Source organism: Chamaea fasciata, unplaced genomic scaffold (genome assembly GCF_029207755.1).
Source record: "Chamaea fasciata isolate MVZ Bird 193981 ecotype frontalis unplaced genomic scaffold, bChaFas1.0.hap1 SCAF_1, whole genome shotgun sequence".
Classification (NCBI taxonomy): Eukaryota; Metazoa; Chordata; class Aves; order Passeriformes; family Sylviidae; genus Chamaea; species Chamaea fasciata.
Genome location: NW_027094086.1, coordinates 101,859,387 through 101,884,930, shown reverse-complemented (window position 1 = coordinate 101,884,930; position 25,544 = coordinate 101,859,387). Strand labels below are relative to the sequence as shown.

Here is a 25,544-nt window from a genome sequence, read left to right as displayed (position 1 = left end):
GATGGAGAGACCAGACCTTGCAGCACTGAGGTGAAGAGAGGCCGAAATCAAACCTAAGACCACAGAAGCTAGGAACCACTTAGTGCCCAAATGTCACTGACTACTTGTCCAGGTCACACCAGATTCTCATGGCAGCATAAGTGACTGATCCCTTAATTGATGAATGTTTTGTCAGTGCCTTGATCTCAAGACAGTTTCCATATGAATGTTTTGGATGTGGATTATAAAGCTGCAGGCTGCAATGTCTAGTAAAATAGAGCATTGTCTACGTAAGCCATGTGTGTATGTCTACTAATTAGATATAGAATAAAAGGTATTGGGTGAGTTTTTGCATGTATAAGGGAAAACTATTAAGTGTCTGAATGTGCTGCAATCTGTTGGCATTTTAGAATATGATTTGCAGCTTGAAAAGCAAAGCCTCTTAAAAAATAATTTTTGTGGTCCAATTTAGGCACAGGATTGCTATTCCATTATGTAAGGAAAAGCACAATAAGTTCTGGCAAAAAGGAAAACATCTCTAATGCCTTTTGTTAGTAGAGAAAGGCTGCTTTCTATATAGCAGGTATTGCTTGTGTATTTGGTTTTCCTTTATATTTTGTGTGGATGGCAGGGATTTTAAAGTGTGAGTTTGAAGGAAGATTAGGAAAGAGATAGAGTGCAACTGGGCATCACATGGACTGGGGAGATAGGTAATGCCTGTGTGCAAGGAGGGATATGACTGAATAAAAGACTTTTTAGTAAATATCTCTAGGAAAAATACCTAGAGAGATCAGTTGTGGTGTGGTAATTTTGAGGTTTTTTCTGTAAAGAAGTAAAACTTAAAACTTCTGAGGCTTTGAAAAATCTTTTCATTAAACTGAACACAACACTTGAGAAAGAACGGAGAAAAACTTTCTCTTTAGAGGTATAGACAGGATAACTGAAAGGTTAGTTTAATCTCCATATTTTATCATCTGATTAGTGTCTATATCTTGCCTTGTCACAGCAAATCCAGCCCTGGAGAATGTCAGGAAGAATTTTCCTCACGACTGTCCTCATACCTTCAGAAGTGTCTGACAAATCTTTAACAGAATGGGTTAAAGGCAGTCACTAATGTTTATCTTTATTTAAAACTGCTGTACATGGAGAGGTTTTTGAGTGGTAGAATAAGGGGTGGCATTGATGTGCTCATAGGGCTGTTCTGTGCCTGGTCGGTGCAGACATAAACTGCCTTGCAGTGAACTAGGTCAACCCTCCTAGCTCTGAAGCAGCTAGTTGGCCTCCCAGGAGCAGTGGCAGTATTTAGACCTGTTTAGACTGTGAGGTCCACCAGAGAAGACAAGACGCTTTCAGGTACAGCCTAAGCTGAGCTCTGTTGCCCACTAAAGCTTGGTTAGGTCCTCTACAGTTTCCAGTCCCAGGACTGGCTGTGGTAGAGACATAACCATTGTCTATAAACCCCAGTTAGTAAAGTGCCAAATACTATGAACACTTCAGAATTTGAGGGACTGTGTATCTTCATGACTTGTTATCTCCGTGTGGGTCTGCTTCAAACCTACTGTTCGGGCAAAATTTAGTGAAAATAATAAGTTTGGAAGACTTGATTAAGCTAAAACAAAAATTTGAAATTGCCCCTTCAAAATGTACACATGTAGCCTTGCCGAGTTCCTGATGAATCTTCTCACAGCTTTTTGAAGCTGTAAGATTTTTTTAGGTCTCTGATCAAAATGCACAAGCGGGTCTTGATTTTTTTCTTTTCTTTCTAATAGCAGTAGTTTAAAATAAAGTATGAGTAGAATGAAGGAAAGCAGAATAGGAGAAGCTCCCAGATCTGTAGAGATCTGATTACGTGTTAGAGTAGTGCATTATGGAGATTTTATATTGTGCCTTACTGTCTTGAGTACTGGTATAAGTGAATGTTAGATCAGGTTCACTCAGCAATTGTGTTAGCCTGGGTAGCTGATGAGAAGGTCAAAGCACAGCTGGATGCTCTGGAGCCTTATGCTTTGTCTAGGCAGTAGTCAAGGGAATTACTTGCATCCTTGCATCTTCCAGGTAGTCTGTTAGACCAATCTGCCCCTCTGTGTGCACCCGGCTCCTTTTGACACTTGCTTTTCTGTTTTAGCACAATATGACACTCAGCTTTTTTGCTGCATTCAGTTCCTGCAAACTCATTCCAGCTCTTTGTACAAACAGCAGTGGCTTGCATTTTTTATTAGAAATATAAACCCTGACAGTTCCATTGCCCTTTGTCAACAGAACATGCAGGAGGCCGAATCCTGTCCTCAGCCATGTAGGGGAAGATCATGGGATCTGATTTTTCATATAGATTTCAGTTCAGTATAATTCACTTGAGGCATACCCTACAGCATTAATAAACATCAGAGTGGGACCCCTGCTTTCTGGAAGTGAGCATTCTGTTGTTCTGTGATTTATCCCTTTAATATATAGCCTATCCAGGGCTATATATATCACATATCTATATATCACAGAGCACTGTGATTAGTGCTCACAGAACAGCTAGTGGAGTGGGTTCTGAACAGACACCTGTTAGAACAAGAAGTTAACTATTATAGTGCCTTTGTAATGCTTGTACCCATCATGATGTGTTAGCTTCCTTTTGCCAGGGATCATAGCTGTCTGTAGGAAGAGATGGTTCAGGAATCACTGTTGCTACGAAGAGCAAAGGAATATCCCACTAGGAGAGATCTAGGGTATACCAATGCAAAATCTGGTGTTGCAAAGCTCTGTATTACTTGCAGAGTAATTGCAGTTAGTTGGATATATGTTATTTATTTTATTGGATGTCATATTTGTGACCTGTTCAAAGCTGGAAGCATATCACTTCTAATGGAAGTATTCTCAGTACAGTAAGTTTGGATTTTCTGATTTCTAATTGAACAGTCCCCTGAGTAGTCATTCATATTTCATGTGGAAAAGAGAGATTGGGAGAAGGATATACAGCCCAATTTCCAGGTGTTCTCTGTTTTTAAACCCACAACCTCTGCTTATCAAAAAGCAGACCTTGAAGATAAAACTGGTGTCCAACTTAGCAAGTAATCAAGTGCTCTCAGATCTAAGGACTGAATGTTTGTTCAGCAATTTCACTTGAGATTTGAAATCCTCCACAAATAGAAAATGCAGCAACTGCGTGAATATGATGTGTGACCTATTATTATTCAAGAATCGACCTCAGTTATGTGGAAATATAGCAAATAGCCTACATTTCACTTGGAAATGTGTTCATATTCAATGGAACACTTGGTAGTGATGAAGTCAGAACTGCTCTGCTGGGCTGTGCTTTAATTTCCCAAGCTTTCCCTTATGTCTGTCAAAATGTCAGCATGTCAATTATTTCTGTTTATTTTTCATAGATGACTTGGTGATCTTTGATGGAAAAGGATTGTAAAGCTGAATGGTAGTTGTCGCTGCTGCTGTTGTTATTATAATTATTATTGTTATTTATCTTCATTGCTGTTAGTTTCGCAAAATATATTGTTAAAATACTAAACAATTTAATTTGATTGTGAGTTTGTGAAACCTATTTTCACTGGTCTACATTAAGATTGTGCATTTGCAAAACCTGTGCAGCCTTTCCAATTCTTGGAGCTGCAAAGTTCTCTTCAATACAGAAGGTATAACTAAATTAATAGTAGTGTGCCTCTGAGTTTGGCGCTCTTTACAACATTGCTATTTCTGACATGAAGCTGTTGAGGTATTGCTAGGAAATTTCCTCCAATTAGTTCCCAAAAGCAACATCTCTTTTTGTGTTAATTTCTATCTGTAGTTAACATGGAGTATGTATGGATAACAACAAATATTTGCTTCATTCTGCCTTCCTGTTTCTGGTATCCTATAAATATGTTAGCAGGATGTAGACCTGGTGTGGCGGTGTGGGGAAATAACCAGTTTTCAGCAATGAAAAGCTCCAGCCTCTCTCAGGCACCAGCACATTTGGAAATGTTATATAATCTGCCTGTTTTAGATGATCTGCCTAGAGAAAGCAAGAGAGATTTCCATAAGTTTAAATTAGCCATTCCCTTCATTGAGAAGGAGAAATATGACTCGAAAGAAAAACTGGAGGAGGAGAGGACAGGCATATAATTTAAATTTTGGAACACAGAAGCTGACCTGCATTGTGCTGAGGATTTGTATAGTTTGGCATTCTCCTTTTGATTTATATTAAATGATCCTGAAATGATGGGGTATTGCAGACTATGAATAAACTCACCCCACAGAAAGTTTCTTCTATTCCTTGTGAAATACAGCTCTTACACTGAGGCTGAGAGGTTTTAGAAACTGTCAGACAGAACACTAAGAAGGAAAGAAAAGAGAGCTATCTAGTCACACATCTAGCCAAGTTGGAACTTAAGACAAATTAAAAGCAGTCAGCAATTCATAAGAAAACTAACAGGTGGGAAGTAATCAGTGTCTTTCCTGAAAGATCAGTCTTGGGACTAATTTTACTGTTTTTATTAATATCCCAATACCAAAAAGAAAAAAGGAGCTACTGTGTTGTATCGATAATTTTTGGAGTTTTTTCCATGAATGGGAGGACATTTCTCTTTTCAATTTGCTGTCTCCAAATAATCAAAATCTTCAAATCCCTTTGTACTCATCTTGTACTCGTAGACAGGGTTTTGTAAGAATACCTTTTTTTTTTTTTTTTTTTTTTTTTTTTTTCCCTCTTTTGCCCTTAGCACGCATTTGGAGCCTGGTCTCAATACAATCTGTCCATTAATCAATATTTAAAATACAGTTCTACTCTCACAATCCAAATTCTTTTTAGAGCAATTATATATCTCTGAAACTAAGGACATACTGGGAAATACTAGCTGAGGAACCAAAATTCTGTTGCATAAAGTCTGTTGAAATGCAAGAGAGAAGGACTAGGTGTACTAGTCATAGATATTTAAATAAGATTAATGATTAGAAACGCCTTGCAGGGAATTTTATGCCATCCAAGTTAACATCTCTTTGGCTATTTTCGATTCATTTTTCACAGTTACCGTGCTCTTGGGTTTCTTGGCTGCTGGCAAAGGAACATGTTAAGATAGTGTTTAGGACGTCTAAAATTTGTCAGTCCAGATCTTTGAAAACACCTCAGTACAAGCCTTGCTGTTTTCTCCTTGTTTTTCTTACCTTGAGTTGTTCTTGAGACTTGGTAATTAGTCTGGAAACTGAAGTCGATTCAAATACAGTGTCTGCTTATGAATTTTAGTTCTTTAGAATGTCTGTCATTCTATGTGATAAAAAGCAAGAGTTGTTAACCTGAAGCCCTCTTAATTAACAAAAAAAAACCCACAAAAAAAAAACCCACAAAAACAGACAAAAAAAAAAAAGAAAAAAAAGAAAAAAAGGAAAACAAACAAACAAACAAACAAACAAAAAAACCCACAACAACAAAATCACAAAAGCCAAAACAAAAACCTGTTTGGTTACTGCAATTAAATTGATGTGGGATATTTGGAACGTGGATGGCCTCTCTCACTCCCTCCCAGCTCAAACGGTTGAATTCCAAGGAATATTGCATGGCCTATTTCTTCAGCTTTGGGGGGCATAAATAGGATTTGTGGTTAAGGCAGATTTTCTATTTTTTGCTTTATTTCAGAAGAGTTCTTGACTCTTATTTGCATTGGTGTGAGTGCCAAAGATAGTTATAGTATGTGTTTAAGTGTATTTACCTCATTTTTGAAAATTATCCAGTTCTCTGTCTTGGTTCAAAGTGCATGCAAGTCAACAAAAAAGACTGCCATCAGCAAAATTGGGTAGTGGCTCTTGCTGTCTACAGTCAGTGGCACGTGCTTCCCTTTTGTCAGACATTGTTGCAATTCCAGCACTCTGATTTCCATTTCAAAAGCTACCTCATATCTTAGTGCATAAATGCACACAGAGGGGCAATTGCTGTTTTCAAGTTATTTTCCAAGAAAAGCAAGGTAGTGTAATCAGACCCATCACTAGGTTAGGATCCAAAGGGCAAATCTTGATAGACAAAAGTTTTTCACAATGCTGATTACAGAGAGAGACTGACCATCGATTAAAACTCCTTTCTCTGAACCTTTATTTTTCAGACAAGGAAGGGCACATAAGGGAAATTTCAGAGAAGATCCAAAAATAGCAGGTGGCTGTCACTGCTGTACTGTGCTCAGTTTTAATCATCAGATTGGAAAAATAACATGTTTGGGTTTCACAGGGATGTACAAAAGTAGGTCTACTGTTTAAATGCCAGAAATGGGTATGGAGAGATATGGGTTTAATATGAGACTGCAACTCCTGACAGACCATTCTCACGCAACACTCTTTCAGTTACTTAAAAGTTTTAAAAGATGTTAGTGGTCTTCTGATAAACATGTTGCAGTGATGTGTATATTAGTGCACTTTCTGACCTGTGAGCATTTGTTTGCTTTCATTCACCAAACTTAATATATCAGAATATTTTTCTCCAGTACTGATAAATACTGGGAGTTTTTCCAGCAAATGGACCATTAACTGTGCTGGGTTTTTTGTTGTTGTTGTTGGTTTTGGGGGGGGGGGTTGTTTTTTGTCTGCTTGTGGGGTTTGTTGGTTTACTTTTTTATTTTTAATTTGGAGAGCAGGAGGCAGATTGCTTCCATTCGGTTTTTTAGATTCAGAAACATTTGGGTTTTTGCTTTTTGGTATCTAATAGTGGCAAAGAAGGTGCGGTGGATCTCTTTGGTATTGGTCAGATACCAACTAAACAGACTCATATTTTGTTCATTATAAGTAATTGCCATTTCATGAACAGTAGACTTTTCTTTTGAACGGGGGCAACCTAATTAATGCAGATAAACTCTTTCCTTGCTATTATCTCAATATAGAATGCATGGTACCAAAAAAAGATCCTCCACCAGAGGCCACATGCTGCTTCATTAAATACAAAACCAGTAAAAATTTTATTTACTGTGAAAGAAATCACATCAAAATAGGTAAAGGGAGGAGAGGTTGCAGCTGTTGCAGTCAGTTTTCACTATAGAGTGGCTTTTTTGTTGTTGTTGTTTTAAATGCTTGTCAAATTTGACACTTTCATGTAGCTTTTGGGTTGCAGAACTGTGCATATGTTTACATTTATTTGCTGATTTTGTTTCTGCCACCAGATAGTACTTGTTTAAGAAATCAAGTCATGTTATATAAGGTTAGAAGTAATGGTCAAACCTGAACATTCTTGGTTTGCTTTTCAGTAATGGGGCTTTCACCTGAGTGTAAATTTCAGTTATTTGGCTTTCAGAGCATAGGCTTCAATATGGATAATAAATTATTTTAGTCAGTCAGAAGGGCAGTGTCACTTAATGTGCAATTGAAAGAGTGAAAACATCATGAACTGTAGGACTGAGGGCCAAGCAGTCTATACAGTGTTAGGTTTGTACTGATGCCAGGCAATTAGCCAAGTTTGATTCCAAAAGCTAGAAGAAAATTAATTTCACTTAATTAAGTATTTTGGCTATTTAAATATCAAAAATAATTTTCACCAATTGTGAATACTTGGTTTGTTCTCCATTTCAAAAATGAGAAGACAATTCATACAATTAAACTGAGTTGAAGAGAAGCAGTTCAACACTTTGTTCGACAGTATTTGAAATTCCCAAAAGAAGTCAGTGAACTTAACTGCTTTGCCTTCCTTACTTGCTTCCTGCTTCCCAAACGCAAAAGGCTTCAATTCGCTAGTTTCCTGCTGGTTGTAATTCATAGAGATAAACCAGCCACGTTAGTTTGGTGCCAATCCTGCTAACTCCATCTCCAGCAACTTACCACCTATAGGAAATCTATGCAATTTTTATGGCTGTAAGTAGCTCAAATTAGAGGTTCTTGTTCTGCATGTCTCTCTACAATCCTGTATCTTTAAACATTTTCAGAAGTGTCCTGTGACATTCTAGCCTGTCTCATCTTCATCCCATGCTAGGCTTGGTTTCAGTTCTGGTAGAGGTGTTGTGGATAAGCTGTGGAATACTGGGCTAACAACCACTGTCTGGGTTTCTGCCATCTCTGCAAACAAGTTTTCCCCAGCTATTTTTTTTTTTTACTTTCTGATACTGATTGAATGCTCTGGCCTCAAAAACCACCCTGCCCTTACAGATAAGGTGGTAGAACATAATATCTGTCATCTGTTGACCCTGTAGGGTTATCCATCCACATGTTTTATCTTCTTTGCTATGCCTGGTCCAAGACCTGCAGTCATATCCTGCAGTCTATTTCTGTTCATCTTTCTGTATCTAGAGCATTGAAGCAACTTTACTTCCATCCATGTATGCTTTTTCCAAGAGTTGTTTTTCGGTATCAATTGCATTGAGTGCAATTCAGGATGTCAATGCTAGTCTGCTTCACAATTGTGTGTGAAAATGTTGGGGAGGTCAAAACTTTCAGGTGGCTGCAGCTAGTGTATGAGGAATGTGAAGGTTGGAGTTACTCTCTGAGTGAGCTAAAGAGGAAGAGGATACCAGATGGGCAAAATGAAATTCCCTGTGGCCAGAAATTTACTTTAAAAGGAAGAGAGATATTTGAGGGAACCCTCTGCCTCCTTACTTTTAAATGACCTCTTCAGGCTCTCTGGCTCTCTGAGGTGGAAATACTGCATGACAATATAGTACAAGTGAGGGAAATATATATTTAGGGAAGTCTAGAACATATGACATGAGAAATGGCTATGAACTGTCTTGTTCAAACCTCCAGAATTAAAGGTGAGCAGTGATCATACTACTCTTAAACTTCCTAATGGGAGGGCAGAGAGAAAACAGAAAGAGATTCTTCCTTAAGTTGAGAAAGGAAAAGAAGCAACAACCACAACTGGCAATACAAAAGATCCCTGTTTGGCACTAGGAAAGAAAATTTCACAAGAGTGGTCAAGCACTGGAAGTGGTTTGCCCAGGGAAGTGGCATCTCCATCCTGGGAGATATGACTCCCTTTCCAGCTAAACCTGGACTGGAAAGGGCCTTGAGAAACCCGAGCAAATCTGTTGTACTCTTAGCAAGAGATTGGACGAGATGACTTTGAAAAGTCTCTTACAAATGAAATAGTTCTGAGAATCTATAGCTCTTACTCAGCTGGTCATTGAAATATTAGGATTAAGTGGGTACATTACTGTTTGTGCGAGTGAAGTGTAGGGGAAGGAGAATGTTTGGAGATAACAATTTATATAGGTTTCTTAAAATTTTTCTGTCAGTGCTGTGATTTTGAGAGGCTCTACAGGCTGTCTCCTTTCTCCTCTTTTTGCTTGAGGATGTGTGCCATTAACACTATACATAAGCATATCTGTTTGAGATTGATAGCTCAAAACTGAGCCTCTGTGCTCCGGAATTGTTAAAGGACTGAACTGAATGTCACCGGTGCACCCACTGAGCACAGCCAAATATAGGCTTCAAAAGATAGTCTCAAATGGTTTGTCATAGGAAGACCTGGGAGATAGGGTACACATTAGTATATTTTATGTATTCTGTTCAAATTATGTTCTCATACTCAGAAAGATTACAGAAAAAAACCATTACATTCTCTTAATAAAAGATTAAGAAGAACAAGGGAGATTTGGCAACTACACACTGCTTTCTGCAAACACATAATGTCCTGTGATGTGTTAACATTTCTAAAAATGGAGAAATGCCAAGATGTTCAGATTGACATTTCAGTGCCTGTCTGAATTCAGTGTCTGTCTGAAATATAGGGTTCAATAATCCTATTATGTGTCTGACACACTCCTCCTTCTTTAGCAAAGTGCCTCCCATAGCTATAATAAGACAGAACAGTGAAAGCCTTATACTCTGTACCTCATCCTATCATTCACCAAAGCTATATTGTCATCAGATGCAATCTATTGTTTTCTTTCCTGCTGCGTGCTATTGATTTTTCTAACCTTTCCTAATGTTAAATTTCTTTGGCTTTTTAACTTTCTTACCAAAGGTTAATGTTATTAAGTTGAGCAGGTATTTATAAAACTACAAGTGTTATTGCCTACCTTGCCATTGTTATACTGTCCTTTCATTAAACTCTGACTGCATTGGATAGCTCTGTCTTGAAGATTTTTGTCATTCCAGAATAATGTGGTGAAGGTTGAAAGGAACTGCATTACAATTGTCATCCAATTCTGTGGCATAAAATATTGGACTTGATATGTCAGAAGGAGCAGATTTATCGGAGGATCTTATACCATCAGCAAACATGATCTGCACAGACATTAATTTCAGCAAGACTGTAAAGAGGATGCAGGAAGATTCCAGTTCTGCTGCTTGTCCCCTCCCCCAGTTCAGTCTGACCATGCCAGTCTCTTTGACATTGTGGCAAAAGGAGAAGTACTAAAATCTCTGCCAGTTCTACAATTGGTTGTATGTTTTATGTGGAAAGAGAACGAGAAATCACAGTTTAATTTGAAGAAAGTGGTGGCTTTAATGGTAGCACTCTACCAGCATTTTTTGATATGATGATCTACAGCAGTACTTGTGTAAAGTATTAAAGGTTAGGGCAGTGAGTAAACAGTTCCAGGCACTTATAAGCCCCAGTACCCTACTACTGTACTCACAGGTACAGTAACCTGCCTTTAATGAACTGTGCATTTAACACCCCATTCACATATTTACATTGCATTCCAGGGGTATGTGTTTGAGGCCTCTTATTGTGAATATGCACAGAAGACAGTAGCAGGGCTGAACATAGGTTGTTCATGCATGGTGCATCACAGCTTTCTTCTGGAGCTGAATGACCTTCAGTGCCCTCCAATCACCATGTTAACCTTATCTTGCCTTGGTAGTACCTCGCAGTTCCTCTAGAATAATTATTTTTTGTCAAAGAACATCCTGAGAAGCTAGGTAAGAATTAAACTCAAGAAAAATGTTTCTAGTAGTAGCATGAAATAATGAGTCATAATTTAAGCTGTTGTAGACCATCATTAAAAAAAAAAAAAAAAAAAACAAAAACAACAAAACAAAAAAAAAAAAACCCAAAAAAAAAAAAAAACCCTGACACCTTGATATTCCCTGTGTGGAAAGGAGAATTGCAGCCTTCTGCTGACAAACCTGCCTGTTCAAGATCAGGGTTGTTAATGACTCCAGGAAGGAGTATTTTGAAATGCTGAGGGAGAGTGAGGGTTAAAGTTTTCATTCATAATTTGGTGTCAATAAACCGCTTACTTCTGCCAGTGCTGTGAAGCCAAGGAATGGCCCTGGCAAAAGATAAAAGGCTTGACTTCTCTACTGCTAATTTAAGAGCTGGCAACTGAGGTTGTGTCTTCTCCCATACTCAGCAGTAGCTGTCCCTGCCACTGATTTAGTCTTCATCTGTCATGTTCTCAAGCTGCTCAGAGGCTGTCTGAGAAATACTGAGGTCCTGTCTGTTCACGGTTTCTCACAGCTTGGTCTCTCTTCCCACTATCAGTTCTGATATCAAGACTGTCTGAGAGCCCCCCATCCTTGGTGAACGAGACACCTTTTCATTTAGAGTGGCTTTGATAAACAAGTTCCCTTCAGTAGTTTTCAGATCTGACTGAGCTTTCCTGAGTGGGACTGAGCAACCCTATGCCTTTCCTGGGCTCCCTGGGTGTCTCCAGCTGGTGTTGCCAAACTCACATGTTCATTACAGGCTCCAGATGGCCTGTGTCACTTCTCCTCCTGCTGATTTTATGTTTTGGCCTTTTTTTAGGGAAGAGTGGAGATATGGCAACTCTTTGAAGGAGTTTTGTGCTTAGCACTGAGTGAAGAATCCAGCTACCTTTTCCCTCACCGCTTTGCAGGGGAAGCAGCATCACTTCTACAATGGAGGTCTGATTACATGTGCTGTTGCAGCTACACGATGCTTCATCTTGGCAAGCCTATTATTACTACTTGAAAAAATATTTAGAGCAATATCAGGTCTCAGAAAGGCTGCTACTTTTGACCAGTTTTCTTTCAGAAGTTTTTGAGGAGAGAAGTGTAATAGAAAACCTGTTATTATCTTCTCACTTTTCTCTTCTACTTTATCCAAGTCCCCTACTGCCTGATGACTTTATTTGATTTTATATGCATTCTGGCTGTTTGGGGAAGCATTTCAGTGGTAGTGAATGTCTTCCTATTGGAGGCCTGTTATGTTGTTGCATGCAATTCACTAAACTCCATGCCTTCACTAATCTGGGAAATTTTGTCTTCTGTACCTTTATTTTTACCACCGAGGTAAAAAGGCAACTTTAACATTTTTATGTTGGCTTTGTTGTTCGAGGTTTTTTTCTGATGTAACAGAGTAATGTATTTTATACACAGAGGAACACATACAAAGATTCTGTATTCTGAATGCTTTTCTCTTATCAGTTTTTATTGTGTATAGCAGAAACATAAAATCTGTCAAGTAAGACAAAGCTAGGAGGCTTTTTAGGGGACCTTGAAGTGGTAGGAGAGAGAACTTGTAAATCCAATGTGTACGATTCTTATTTTAATTCACAATGCTGTATTGGGTATTTTCTATTCTTTAAACCTCTTTGAACAGTGACTTTATGTGGTAGATACACTTCACTTTTCCTTACTCAGCTTTTTATCAGAGGCTTAGAAATTGCTTTAGCTCTCAGTTAAGAAATCTGAACTCCTGCTCTTCCCTAACATGTTCTCAGCCATAATATGACACTGGCTGGTAGATCCCCAGCTAGCTCTGATTCCCGGCAGTGCCAGGGGCTGTTCCTGATTCTGCCCGCAGACTCGGGTAGCAGTGCAGAACAAGGCTGTTCTTCAATGGCAATAGGTATTGCAGTGTCTGGGTTTTGGAGCCAGGATTAGAGAAGGCTCTTTTCCATATGATTTCTCAGAGATCTTTATTACCCAAGAGGGAGGGATGGAAAAGAGATCGAACAAAGCCCATGCACCCACTTTTAAACCGGGGGTAGAGGGCGTGGGACAGAAAGGTTATTGGCCCCGGGCTGGACTGACAGGTAATTTTCTATAACATAGGGCAGGGTCAGGAGGGAGATGGACAGCTGACTGAAGCTTCCAGGGCAAGGGCAGGGTCAGGAGAGATGGACAGAGAGACAGGGGAGGAGATACCTTTGGACGGTACCTGATTTATTGGGGGGGGGGGGGGGGGGGGGGGGGGGCAGGGATGAACCATTGGGATACATAACTCCAAAACAGCTTAACAAAACCCACCACCACAATAACAGCCCAGTGCAAGGAAAATGTTTTTTAATCACTGCAAATTAACTGCAGTACAACTGCACTGTTTCTGGGATGCTTGAACACTTTTGTATGCTCACATTTATACAGGTTTGAATGTATGCAGCAGAGACATAGGAGGTGCAGTTCCAGAGAGGACAGTCATTTTCCTGAAAGTTACTGATCACCCAGGGCTCACTATACCAGAACTTGTCCATTCAGCAGAGCATTGTAAAACATGCTTATCCAAACTCACAGATGTACTCAATGGATTTTGAATATATACTCCTGGACCTATCAAACTGCTGGCTTATAGTAACTAGTTCAGCTGGGACCTACTGTCTTTGGACTTTGTAAGGGTCTTTTACTTAATTCTGCATCTCCAAGCAGAGACTCTGAGTGGTTGTCTGGAGTTCATTTCATCGAGGATGTCATTTGTTTTCAAACTTACTGACTTTTTTTTTTCTCTCTCTCTGTTTTGTTGCTCCTTCACTAGGGATGTGAGTTAATTGAGACCATGGATCAGGACCTCACAGATTTCACCAAGTGCCTTCAAATACTCCAGAAAAAGGTAGAGAAGAAGGGCCTGCAGGTAAAAAAAACACATCTTTTTTCTCAGTATCTTACTAATTCTCTTTTTCTCATTGTATTTAGGTTTATCTTTCAAGTTTGCACTGAAATGAAACTATTTTCAGTAGCCTTGATATTCTGCAGTTTTGCCATAATTTACTGCACACCTTGTAAGCATTGATACTTCTGCTAAAAGGAATTACAAAGTGCATCGATGAACAAGTGTTAACTTTCTTAAAAGGCAGCTTTTCTTGATTTCTATTTATGAACTACCCAAAATGCAGAAGGCGGCTGTGGCTGGTGTTCAAAGCAGGAGTCCCACTTCGGCATGTAAATATATTTTCAAGTCTTGACAAACTAAGCCTTGATGTTCATCCCCTTTCTCTCCCCTTTCAAAGGTGAAATGGAGAGGGGAAATCTTATCCTACCAACACTACAAATGGTAAGCAATACTTCCTTCTGCAAAATGTTCCCCTGGAATCAAAGGCAGACTTTGCAGAGCAACCAGTGTACTGAACTTTAAAGAAGCCATGTGGAGTTGTCCAGCTCTTTTCATTAGGAAGTCAAAGGAGGCAACATTCCTCCTCCTCTTCCACAGTTTGATATCAGAGGCCTGCTTGTTTTGTCTCTGAGATGCACAGTTAAAACTCCTTGGGAATTTCAAATGTGATGTGTTGGCGACAAATGAGCTCTTGGGGTTGCTGCCCTTTCCTCCCCATTGAACACTCATTCATAAGAGCTGACCTCTCTCTTCTGCTCTTCATTTATGAGTGAAGAGAGGGAGCAGCTGCTGCCTCCTTTACCCACAGTGAAAACAAGAGAAAGAAAATTAAAACAATAACACAACATGGAAAGAGACATGTGAACCTCTTTTCCCATTTTCGTTGTAGTAGGATAAAAAAGTTGCCTGATTTCCAGATCACCATACTCCAACAAAGCAGCAAGCGATTGAAATGCCAATATCCTTCTCTCCTTCTTCCCTCCTCACTCCAGGCTGATAAAAAAATCATCAATTTTTGCTTAAGGTGTTTTAAAACTTCTTGTTCTTCTAAACACAGTAAATGTCCATGGGACAGTTTGGAGTGCTATCACACAGTGCCCATCTGCAATTGCATCTCAATACAACACTGTTGTTCATCCAGGTTATTTTTCCTCATCAGTATAGACAGAGATGAGATGGTTTCACCATGCACTTCTCTTACTCTCTGTCTGTGTGCCAGGAAACTCTTTATAAAACAGTTTCTTTTCTGTCCCCTTATAATTTATCATCACAAGAGCTCAGAGGGGTGTCTTTCCATCTAGGAATGGTAATAATGAGTGCCATTGGAATAGATGAGCCACCTATGCCTAGGACTTGTTTTGAATTTGTCAGGTAAGGTGCTTTCCTCTTAATAGAAATGCCCTTACAATGAAGAACTTAAATGTTTCCTGGATTCAGTTCATTATCCAATCCCAGTTATTGCTAGAGAGGGAATTTCTTTTAAGCTATTACAAGAGGTTTTGTGATGAGTAGTCAATGTGTGGTTAAAATAAGAGCAATGGGAACATGACAGCTACAGCAGGTGTGTTTAAACAGTTAGTCTATTTGCAAAAGTTGGACTTCTGTGATCACTCTCACAGTAAAGCCATGTTCAGTTGGCTTAAGGATACCACATTGTAATCTTTGAGGATATTTTGTAAAGTACAAGCCTGAGTGTAATTGCAGTAATTGTGTAGTGTTCATGCCAATACACTAAACCTAAGATTTCAGTTCAGTTGTAATTGTATGCTGCTACATGTTAAAGGTGTGCTATAAATAAAATCTGAGTTTTTCAGAGGTGCAAGAAGTAACATAGATACATTTTCTAAAACTAAGCACCATATTCATTAAACACTAGCTACTTCTTGTTTGCTGCGCTTGTTCCATAAAACATAATAAGATGCTATCTTATTCATGCACACTGGATAAAGTATAATGCATTTCTGCTTTTGATCTTCTGTATTCTCTGACTAAGGAATTTGAAGAAGTCATTGACTCCACTTAGGGAGCTAAAATATGAAACTTAAGCAAATGTAAGACAAAACTGTATCACAACTCTATAAATAATTAGTTCAGTTTCTAATTTTCCCTTTGTTCAGAAGCATTGGCTATAATTCTTTAGTAGGAGGTTTGGTGGTTCTTCAGAATGTCCTGGCAATGCAGAGAGTAGCTTAGTGCCTGATGTATGACACAGAGATTCTGAGTGCTTGCAAAATACACTGCCCTCAGTTTATGGATGCAACCTCTTGGCTCTTCTGAAACTCTAGCCTCTTTAAATACCTAAATTTGCACTTAATTTAGGTTTCTTCATGGGTAACATTCTGCCATAGAAAATGTCAAGGAGTAAGACGACAGACTGTTCCAGCCATAGACCTAAAGTCTTTGAGGAGAATGCAAATTTTTTTCAGCAAAGAAAGCTGCCATAAAATTCTGTGGTCACCTGAGAGGTACACACAGCTGAGAAGAAAAAGGAGGCCCAGGGTCTGAAAATTCGAAGTGGATAAAGAAAGGGTTCTTCATCTGCATTTGTGTTTTTTCACCTCAAGGACAAACTTACATGTCACAAAGTAGAGTTCTTTTTCTTCTGTAAAATATCATAAAAGCTTTCCTTTTAACTGAGAGTATTAGCTAGGTGGAATATGTCTTTCTGGTGCCAGAAAAAATATATTTCTCTCCAGTTTTGATTTTTCCCCACTCTATCTAAAGCACTTGTCAAAAAGGAATAAGACAAAAGAGACACTACAAGTTTGTTTTCCCATGATTTATAGTTGAAGTTACGAAACAAAGAAAGTATCTCTCCAGTATCTTTAAAAAATTGATGCCACAGTCATGCTGTGTTTGCTGCTATTTCTGGGTAGCAATATGTTAAGCTGGGAAGTTAATTGCATTCAATGTATACTGTGGATCCACAATCCCATGAGGTAGTTTGTCTGGATGAAATCCAAGTGTGAGTGGCTGAGGTATTTAAAACAGGTGTCCCTCCATTGGTCAGAGAATAAGTTAGCATTTATCTGCTATACTGATTGGATAAAGTTTCTGCTCTGATTTATCAGTCACCTCTATGGAAATTCTATGTCATGGAGGTTTTTGAGCTCACTTGAACATATGAAGGTAATATTTTGTTCCAAATGGATTAAGTTTGTGTAATTTACTTTCCATGTCTCTGTGCCTTTATCCTCCTCCTTTGCTTTCTTCCTGCTCATCCAAATAGCTTTTGAACAAATAATAACCATGTCAAGCAGCTTTCTTGGAGGTCAGCTGAGTGAGAATGTAGGTAAAGGTAGACATTCAGTGCCCCTACTTGTAAAGAAGGATGCAAAAAAAGTTAGCTTAGATTTTTACTGGTAGTTTGAGAAGAGCCTTAGAAATGTCTTTACCGCACAGAAATATGCAGCTAGAGTTGATGGTCATCTGAGGTACAAATCTGGGAGAAAAAAACACCTCGATAGTTCTTTAACTTCTTGTTCAATATAAAGAGCCGTAATTCTGTCTTCTGGAATAATTAGCCAAAATCATTACTTCTTTTTCCTTATTTCTCAAATAAACACTCTTAGAATAGTTTCTGAATCCTCAGGGTAATTAATTTCTGATTTACATTGCATATTTTGGTTGCGTAGCCAAGTCATGCAGAAAGCAGTGTTGTGGTCATTTTGTGACATCTAAGTCACCTAATTATATGTATTTATAATTACGTACTGCAGTGAATTTTAGAAAAAGTAGTACCCTTTATATGTGCAAGCTAGAATCAGTCTTAATCTTCCCTCTCCACAGTCCTAATTCATTTGTGAATTGCATTCTATTGGATGAATGAAGCAATGAAGTACCACCAAGAAAATCTGACTCCTGAAGTTTCTTTCCACCCTAAAGGCTGTTAGATATTTCTCTTTCTGCATGACTGTGAATATGCATGCGCACACATGCACATGCAAGTATGTTATGAATGCACACCTTTTCTGGCTGTGTTCCTTCCTAGCCCTAATTGGTGCTTTTTAAATGTCTTAATAACTCTGTCTTTATTGCTGCAGTGTGTGTCTTTCACATTGTTTATGGTCTATTAGGTGTGCACATTTTGCTTTACTGCTTTAATCACTATTTTATTAATTCTGTAGTTATGTGAGTACTTTCCTTTCTTCATTACAAGACCTTCAAATAAACTTATTTCTGTCTGATACTACTTTCTGTTCTTAATTTTCTCTCGTCTTAACATAAGCTATTTCAAGAAACCAACTGAACAGGCAAAATGATAAGCAAACTTACAATATCTCTTATTTAGGGATCAACAGATCTTCTATTAGAAGTGTATGCTATTATCTTTGATTTGCAGATTGGAAAGCAGAAGTACAGAAGCAATTTGTCCACAGTCTACCAGGATGCTAGCGGGATAGTTGGGAATGATCCTCCAATTCCCACTATTCATCAAATTCTCTCTCAATAACAGCATCTCTGGTCTCACTCAGCTTGTAGCAGCTCATGCCAGTGAGAACAGGAAGTGTGTTTATCAATTTTGCAGCTCCAAGAAGAATACTCATAATATAAAGATAGATTTAAGCCATTATCTTTATCTCAGAGTTACAAACTGTGCTTTCCTTAACTGTTTCATCTAAAATACCATTTAGTCTTAAAACTAAGCTCTGGGACTTTTAATTTAGCTTTATTATCTTTTCTGCTTAAAAAAAAGTTAAAGCAGCTCATTTGGTTATATGGGCTGAAGATATAAAAAATGAGTTTTATTGAAACCTACATGCCTTTTAGTGGTTTAATGTTAGTGTGTTTAAATTGATAAAAGCACCAGTGTCAATATGAAAAAGGGAAAATATCCAAACCAACTAAAAACCCTTGGCAATAAAGGGATACTCTACTAACATTTCCATTTTAAAATTACACTTGAGAGGTTCAATCAGTCAGCAGTCTAGGGTATTAACTCTTTCAAGTGAATGCAAGCGTTCTTCCCTTTGTACTTGTAAAAGTCAAATCAGTCCACTTTCTTTTATGCTGAGCAAGGCTAAACAAGTTAGTGAAGTCCTATGTTTATAAAGTGCCAAAGAGAAGACAGTGTTGCTCATGTATCACCTTCAGCTGGGCAGTGTTCAAACCACTTATTAAGCCCTCTCTGGTTTGTCTTTATATGAGAAAAAAAGGCCCTGAAGGAAAACCAAAGTACACTAAAACAAAAATCAGAAAATACTTTAAAAGAGAGTAATTTTTTTACATAAAGATGGAGTCCCACAGAGAAAGGGTATAATTATTGCAAATACTGAGCTCTGTTTGGCTTAGTTTTGGTTTTGTCTATCAGTTGAGGTTTATTATTAAAAGTACTGCTATACTTTTTTTAGCAGTAAATAGATTGGTTTAATTTCCTGGCTAAATCATAATTTTGCTGTTGGTAGTTGGTAATTTCAGGATGGAGCACTGCTTGTTTTTGTTTCTGAAGACTTCTGGGTATCCAGATTAGTAGTGAGAATGGCTTTTAAAGCAAAGCCTAGGAATGAGGATAGTCTGTTACCAGGATTTGAGAACAGGAAAGTTACTAAATACCACAGTGGGGGAGAGAGGCAGACTGGAAAAAATCCCAAAGTTGACATGGAGCTGAAATGTGAAGCTCTGTAAATGGTTTGGGTTAGAAGGGACCTTAAGGATCATTTAGTTCCAACCCGCAGGCACAGGCAGGGGCACCTTCAGCTAGACCAGACTGCTCAGAGCCCCATTCAGCCTGGCCTGGAATGCTTCCAAGGATGGGGCATCCATAACTTCTCCCTGGAACCAGTTCCAATGCCTCACCACTGGTCCTAAAGGACCATAAGGACCATAAGGACACTGAAGCTTGTGGATTTATGGCCAAATCCTATATAGAAGGAAGGGCTGAGAATAAACCTGTTCAGTTTTTGGTAGCATTACTGAGTTTTCCTTCTTAATGCTTCACAGAAGGAGAATAAAAATGCAAATGAGATATATTTTAGGGGAAGTTAAATATGTTTAATGAAAAGGTTCTTATTCTGTCAAGTGCTGCATCAAAAGATTTTTTCATGAGTTATTAATAGTAATCTTCATAAACCTTTCCTGTCCAAAAGAAACAAATGGATCTAAAGTGTTTCCTGTTAATTCCCACTTCTAAAAAGTAGAATTTCATAATACTTTTCCACAGGAGTAAATCCCTCCTGTAGGGTGTTCAGATATCCTTGAAGACTATTTTAACTCTTAAGGTCCACATCTACCTTCAAGGAATGCAGTATCTAATCCATCTTTCCTAGTACTGAATTATTTTAATGCTTCCCATTGTAAAGGTATGGCAAAATGTATTTCTTACAATACAGGCTATCAGAACTTGCCAGTTCCTGAAGAGAAGCCCTAATATCATGTAAGGTGTCTTCCTGTTCCACTACAGCTGTGAGCATCAAGACACACTGGTATCTTTGCCTTCAAATAATTTTATGCAATATGGGTGTCTGCAAGAACACAGTGCATCGCATACCAAGAAAATTTCTTACATAATCCTTGTATGCTCTACCAGGACTTATATTGGACCTATGATGGTAATTTTTATTTTTTTTTTTTTTAAGGACACAAACAGGGCAGGGATTCTGGAGAACACATTGATTTCTGTTTGTTTAAAAAAATTGAATCCCATATCAAGCTTTGGTGAGAGGAAGAACAAAGGGAGAAATACTATTTATTTAGACAGTTCAAGGGATTTGAGAGATCAAGGATATGCTCATTAACAGGACTGCAGAAGCTAATAAGGAAGCCAGCAACTGTTCTCTCAGCTTAATAAAAGGCTAAATATATTTGGAACAGAAAGCATGCGGTTACTACAGGCGATGTACTGTTCCCTTTGCAACCACCAATTTCTCTCTGTAACTTTCCCATAGGAGATGTGATTCTCCTCCCCCTTTCAGCCCCTTCTGCTTTGCAGGAGCACAGCTTCCCTGAGAGTAGCTATTGCTGATGTAACTGCCCCCATGCTGAGAAAGTGGTCGGGCTACAAGGACATACCATTATCCTCAAAAGACTGTCATACTTGCATTGACACAGACTTGGATGTGGATATTGTAGTAGATCTTGAACAGCCATATCTTTTGACACCAAGAATTATTTTTTTTTGTAGTTCAAGGACTGAGAGCTCAGTTTGTTGCCTGAGATTTTCATTAATAACTTGGATTTGTTTGTTTTTTTGTTTTTTGGGGTTTTTTTGCTTGACACATGAATACTGTGACGTTATGAAATCTCCCAAAAGTTACAACTGTTTTTATTAGATTCTGTTTAGTTAATGGAATGTAAGCTTATTGTTAAGCATATTAAGAAATTTGAGCTAGTATGATAAATTTTAACTACAGATTATTATAGAGCATTTTTTATATCTCAAATATGGTTTCTTCGTACTAAATTGAGATGCCTGTCAAGAATGACAGGTTTTTTGGCTATTGTAGAGATAGTTTAATAAAAATTTCTAGCCGTTTTCTACATTCATGAGTGTAAGAAGCACTGCCTTTAGGGAGCCCACTTTGATAACTCCATGAGCTGCAGTGATCTGGTCCTTAAAGCAGAGAGTGAATCAGTCAATCAATTAACTTCTCCTGTGGCTTCTTTTTTTATCCTATTCAAAGAAACTTATTTAACTTAAGTAGTGTATATAAGAATACTTCCTTTCTGGTTTTGGATTGTTTTGGGGTTTTTTGCCATGACATATTCCTTTTTTTGTGATATTGTATGGCCTTTGAATAGCCAAAAGAAACAGTGGAATTGCAATATTGGTAAAAGCTTTTGAAGTGGTAATGGGTCTTCCTTTTTTTTTTTTTTCCTTACCTAGAAAGGAGTATTGGGGCAGAGGGGAGAGGAAGGTATTAGGACCATTGGAAGTAAAAGCGTGTGATTGGTGCTACACAGAAATGTTTTAGCCTGTAGTCCTGAGGCCTCATTATCTTTTGCAATTCTTTGGCTTTTCCTGACATTCAGCTCTGCACCTCTTTGCTGAAATCAATGCTGTTCAAGAAAGGGCAGAGGAGAGTAATTTAACTCTAAACAAATACTGAGAAAATGAGGCAGCCTGGTAACATATGACAGGTCCCTACAGTATTCCCACAGTTTAAAAAAAGGCAGTAGCATAAGCTCAACAAAAGTAGGTACTGAAAGGTCCTCACAGGCTTTGCTATTTCTGATGCTCATGCTATTCCTTATTAAATCTCCTACGTTTTACTTTGCCACCGACAGGGGATGGTTTCTTCAGCTTGCCTAAAGAACCCATTGTGTTTCCCTTTAAAACAACTGGACTAAGTACTGAACAATTAAAGCTCAATATTTTCTGCAAATTAAATGTGACCATAAAATGTTTACAGCTTCACAAGTGCCTTCAGTTTAAGAAATCATGCTTCATTTCTTTTGAAGTGTGTGGCTAAATTTATACGGTCTAGAGGACAGTGTGGAAAAATAAAATACATTCTGTAATTACTCAGGCTGTGTTTAACATACCTGCTATAAATACTGAACCTATGCTGAAAAGGAAAATTGACATCCAGATCATAATATACTTCCTTCAGTATGAAAATACATCCAGCTTCTTTGAAACAAATGTATAAATTCAAGACTTCTTTCTGCAAGTCTGCACTCCCTTAGAAAAAAAAAGTTATTGTGTACTGCCCAGGTATTCAGTGAAATCACTCAAAAGAGGAACCATTCACAGAATAAGGCCTGAGAGACATAGGAAGAATTTTCCATCTTTAGTTTCAGGTCTTATATCTGTCCCTGGAGTATAATAGGACAGATTATTATCCCCTTGTTCATCATGAAGATTAATGTTCAGACCAGCTGAAAATATTACTGTTCTGTTGGGACCTATTGGGAGATCTTCAGACCTGTATGAACCGAGTTTAAACATTTTAAATAGCAGAGCTAACGCCTCACCCTAGCTGTGCACAAGTGCCTCAGGCAGTTTTGTCCTCTGTGATGCTGCTGCAGGAGAGTGAAAGTCCTCCAAAGCTCTGCTTTACTTGTGATGTCTTTTATACAGACTTCACTGCTAAATGTTACAATGGGAAAGTGCCTCAGTTGTTACTCTTAGCTCAGATAAAACAAAAACAAAAGTGTGTGTGTATATATACATATAATGGAAATTGAGATTCTTTAAGTTTCTGTATTTTGTATGGAAAATTTCCTCTTAAAAATCCATGATCCTTTCCTTAAAATCTGACACCTAAACTTAATATGACAAAATTGAAAACAAAACCGGGCAGAAAGCTAGTTTTAAAGAAAAGACACACCTGGTCTAGGAAGTCACAGGAAAAGGTCTCAACTCTCAATAGTGTTGAAGTCAGTGTTCCCTGTTCATAGGGATGTGGGTGCCTGTGGGCAGGTGGCAGTGCTTCATATGGACACCCTTGGCTACAGAAATTCTACCCTGTTGCCTCACAATATCACTGGTTTGTTTAGCTTCCTTTGTGGGCTTTCCAAGAGTCCTGGACCAGCATCTGTGCAGTTGAAACAGAACCACATGAAGTTCTGGTGGGAAAGGAAATATATGCATCTTCTCTTCATCTCAACCTTCTAGAGAAACAGGCACAGTAATGAGCTCTTGGGTCTGTGTGCCCAGGTGCTGGTGGGGTGCCCAGGTGTCCATGAGGAGAGGCACAGCTGAGCTCCTCAGCCCAGGCAGGGAGGGAGGAGGGGAAAAGGGGGACTAACAGCTGTGTCAGCCCCAAGGGAAGAGCAGAAGAAGGGGCTCCAGCCTCCAGATTCCCCTGGAGAACCCTGGGCAGAGCAGGTGGATCTCTCTAGAGGGAGCTGCAGCCTACGCAGAGGAGCCCATGCTGGAGCAGGTATCTGCCAGTGGAACACCGTGCTGGACCAAATATCCATACTGCAGGTGGTGGAGGGCCCTGTGCCAGAGCAGATGGGTGTACCCTGAAGGAAGCTGCAAGCTGTGAAGACAAGCCCACACAGGAGCAGGCTCCTGGCAGGGGCCAATATGTGGGGGATCCACAGCAGAGGAGTTTGTTCCTGTAGGGCTGGATTCTGTGGAGAGAACCCCAAATTGTAGCAGAACATGATAAGGAAAGAGGAGCAGAGAGGAACTGGTATGAATTGACCACAGTCCCCTGTTTCCCTCTGCCACTCAGGGGAATGGTGAGATTGAGGAGTGAGGAATGAAGTTGGGCCTGTAAAAAAGATGAGTGATGAAAAGCTGGGTTTAGTTTTGTAATTTTTTTGCTCTCTAACTTGATTTTTAATTGGCAATAAATTAAATTAATTTTCCCCAAGTCAAGTCTGTTTTGCCTGTGATGGTAATTGATAATTAACAATCTCCCTGTCCTTGTCCTGACCCATGAGCTTTCTCGTCTCATTTTCTCCCCCTGTCCTGTTGAGGAGAAGGGAGTGAGAGAGGCTGGGTGAATGCCTGGCAGCCTGCTGAGATTAACCCACCACAGAACTATAAAGGAAATCAAAGGGAAGTTGTCAGGGCTCATGGAGATGTGCAAAGGTACACATGCTCTCACTGATACAGGATATATATCATGTTTGTGGGCCAGCAGGCAGAACTTGCATTGTCTGATCCATCAGGTCCTAAGTAGCTGGGGACCTTCCTGTACAAGACTGCCAAGCAGGCTGCAGGAGGAGCCACAATCCAGAGCAAGGCTCCCTGGTTTGGACCATGATCTGTATCCACTGGGGGAAGAAGAGAGGCTTTGAAGAGAGACTCTTTGCAACAAAGAGCGTCTTCCCTGTGAAGTGTCCTTCCCACCTGCTGGCACTGCAGGACTGGGTTAACCTCCAGCACAGGCTGCAGGGTGGCTCTTGTTGAGGGGTGTGGGATCTGCATGGGGTGAGGCATCAGCACAGGGGCTGGGAGCCCTGCTGGATGAGAAGCAGTTGGTTGTACTTGTGTTGCCCTGCTGATCTCGTGACAACACGGAAATGTACTGGAGGGAGAGGGAGGAAGGCTACCACAGTAAAGACTGACAGCCAGAGTTAAGAGAAATGTGGCATACAAAACTCACAATGAACAGATTCTCTTGAAGAAGATTCTACTTCCTTCCTTGAATTGTTCATTGATGAGAGTTTGTAGTTAGTTGGTATTTTCTTATTTTAACTCATGGAGGCAGTATTCAGAACGATTAAAACCACAGCATGTGCCAAACACAGCTTTTGGTGCTGGGTGCAAGTGACTATTAGATCACTGAAGATATTTGCTAAACTATTTTAGTATAATCTTTCAAGGTTATTTTCTATTGCTTCTAATACAAATCCAGGCCTTCCTTTCTCAGGGATATGACAGTTTAGTTATTGATTTCACACTTCCATAATGGTGATACCACAGTGTAGTTCAGTAGTTCAGTTATAGAAAGAGAAAGGTTAACTTGTGAATGGTTTTTCATATTGTTTTAAAAAATGAGAAGATTTTATGATTTTTCAGAAGACAAGTGATTGATAGTCCTGGAATCCTTTTTCATTCACAAAATAAATGTGTCTGGATCAAAGTCAGCACATGTTTTCCTCCAAAGCATCAATAAACAGATTGCTTGAAGAAATATAGTGCTTTTACCTACTCAGAATGACAGGGTAACACTCAGGAGTACAGACAAACCCTTCACGCAGAAAATCTTAGGTGGTAAGAAATTCCAGTGACCCTGATCTCGCACACAGAGTTATAGAGCTTTGCTGCAGATGACCAGCCGTAGCAGAGCAGGAGTTGTTGGTGTCCCCTCTCTACTTCAGGCACAGTGAGCATTTTTTGACCAAGCTCTTGCACAAATATTCAGCACAAAAGTGGGAAGTCAAATTCAGACTGCTTGGGATCCAGCAGTTCACAAGGATTTTGTCGATCAGGTTTCTTTAAGTAATAAAGAATTAAGTCAATGGTTATGAAGTTTATGTTCCA

At 39.1% G+C, this 25,544-nt stretch overlaps 1 protein-coding gene across 7 annotated transcripts in view; it reads left to right on the top strand.

Annotated features, from left to right (window-relative positions):
* Nucleotides 1-25,544, top strand: part of TPK1 (thiamin pyrophosphokinase 1) — a 303,572-nt gene that overhangs the window by 169,269 nt on the left and 108,759 nt on the right. For 5 of the 7 annotated variants that reach the window (XR_010719337.1, XM_066175456.1, XM_066175673.1 and 2 more), the window contains one exon: nucleotides 13,586-13,681. Coding sequence is in view for 6 of the 7 variants with exons in the window: in XM_066175456.1 (XP_066031553.1) it covers nucleotides 13,586-13,681 (96 nt within the window). In the remaining variant the exon portion in view is untranslated. Of the gene's footprint in view, nucleotides 1-13,585; nucleotides 13,682-16,706; nucleotides 16,790-23,284; nucleotides 23,485-25,544 lie in introns of those variants that run through there. The other 2 variants (XM_066175845.1, XM_066175938.1) reach the window with 2 other exon arrangements.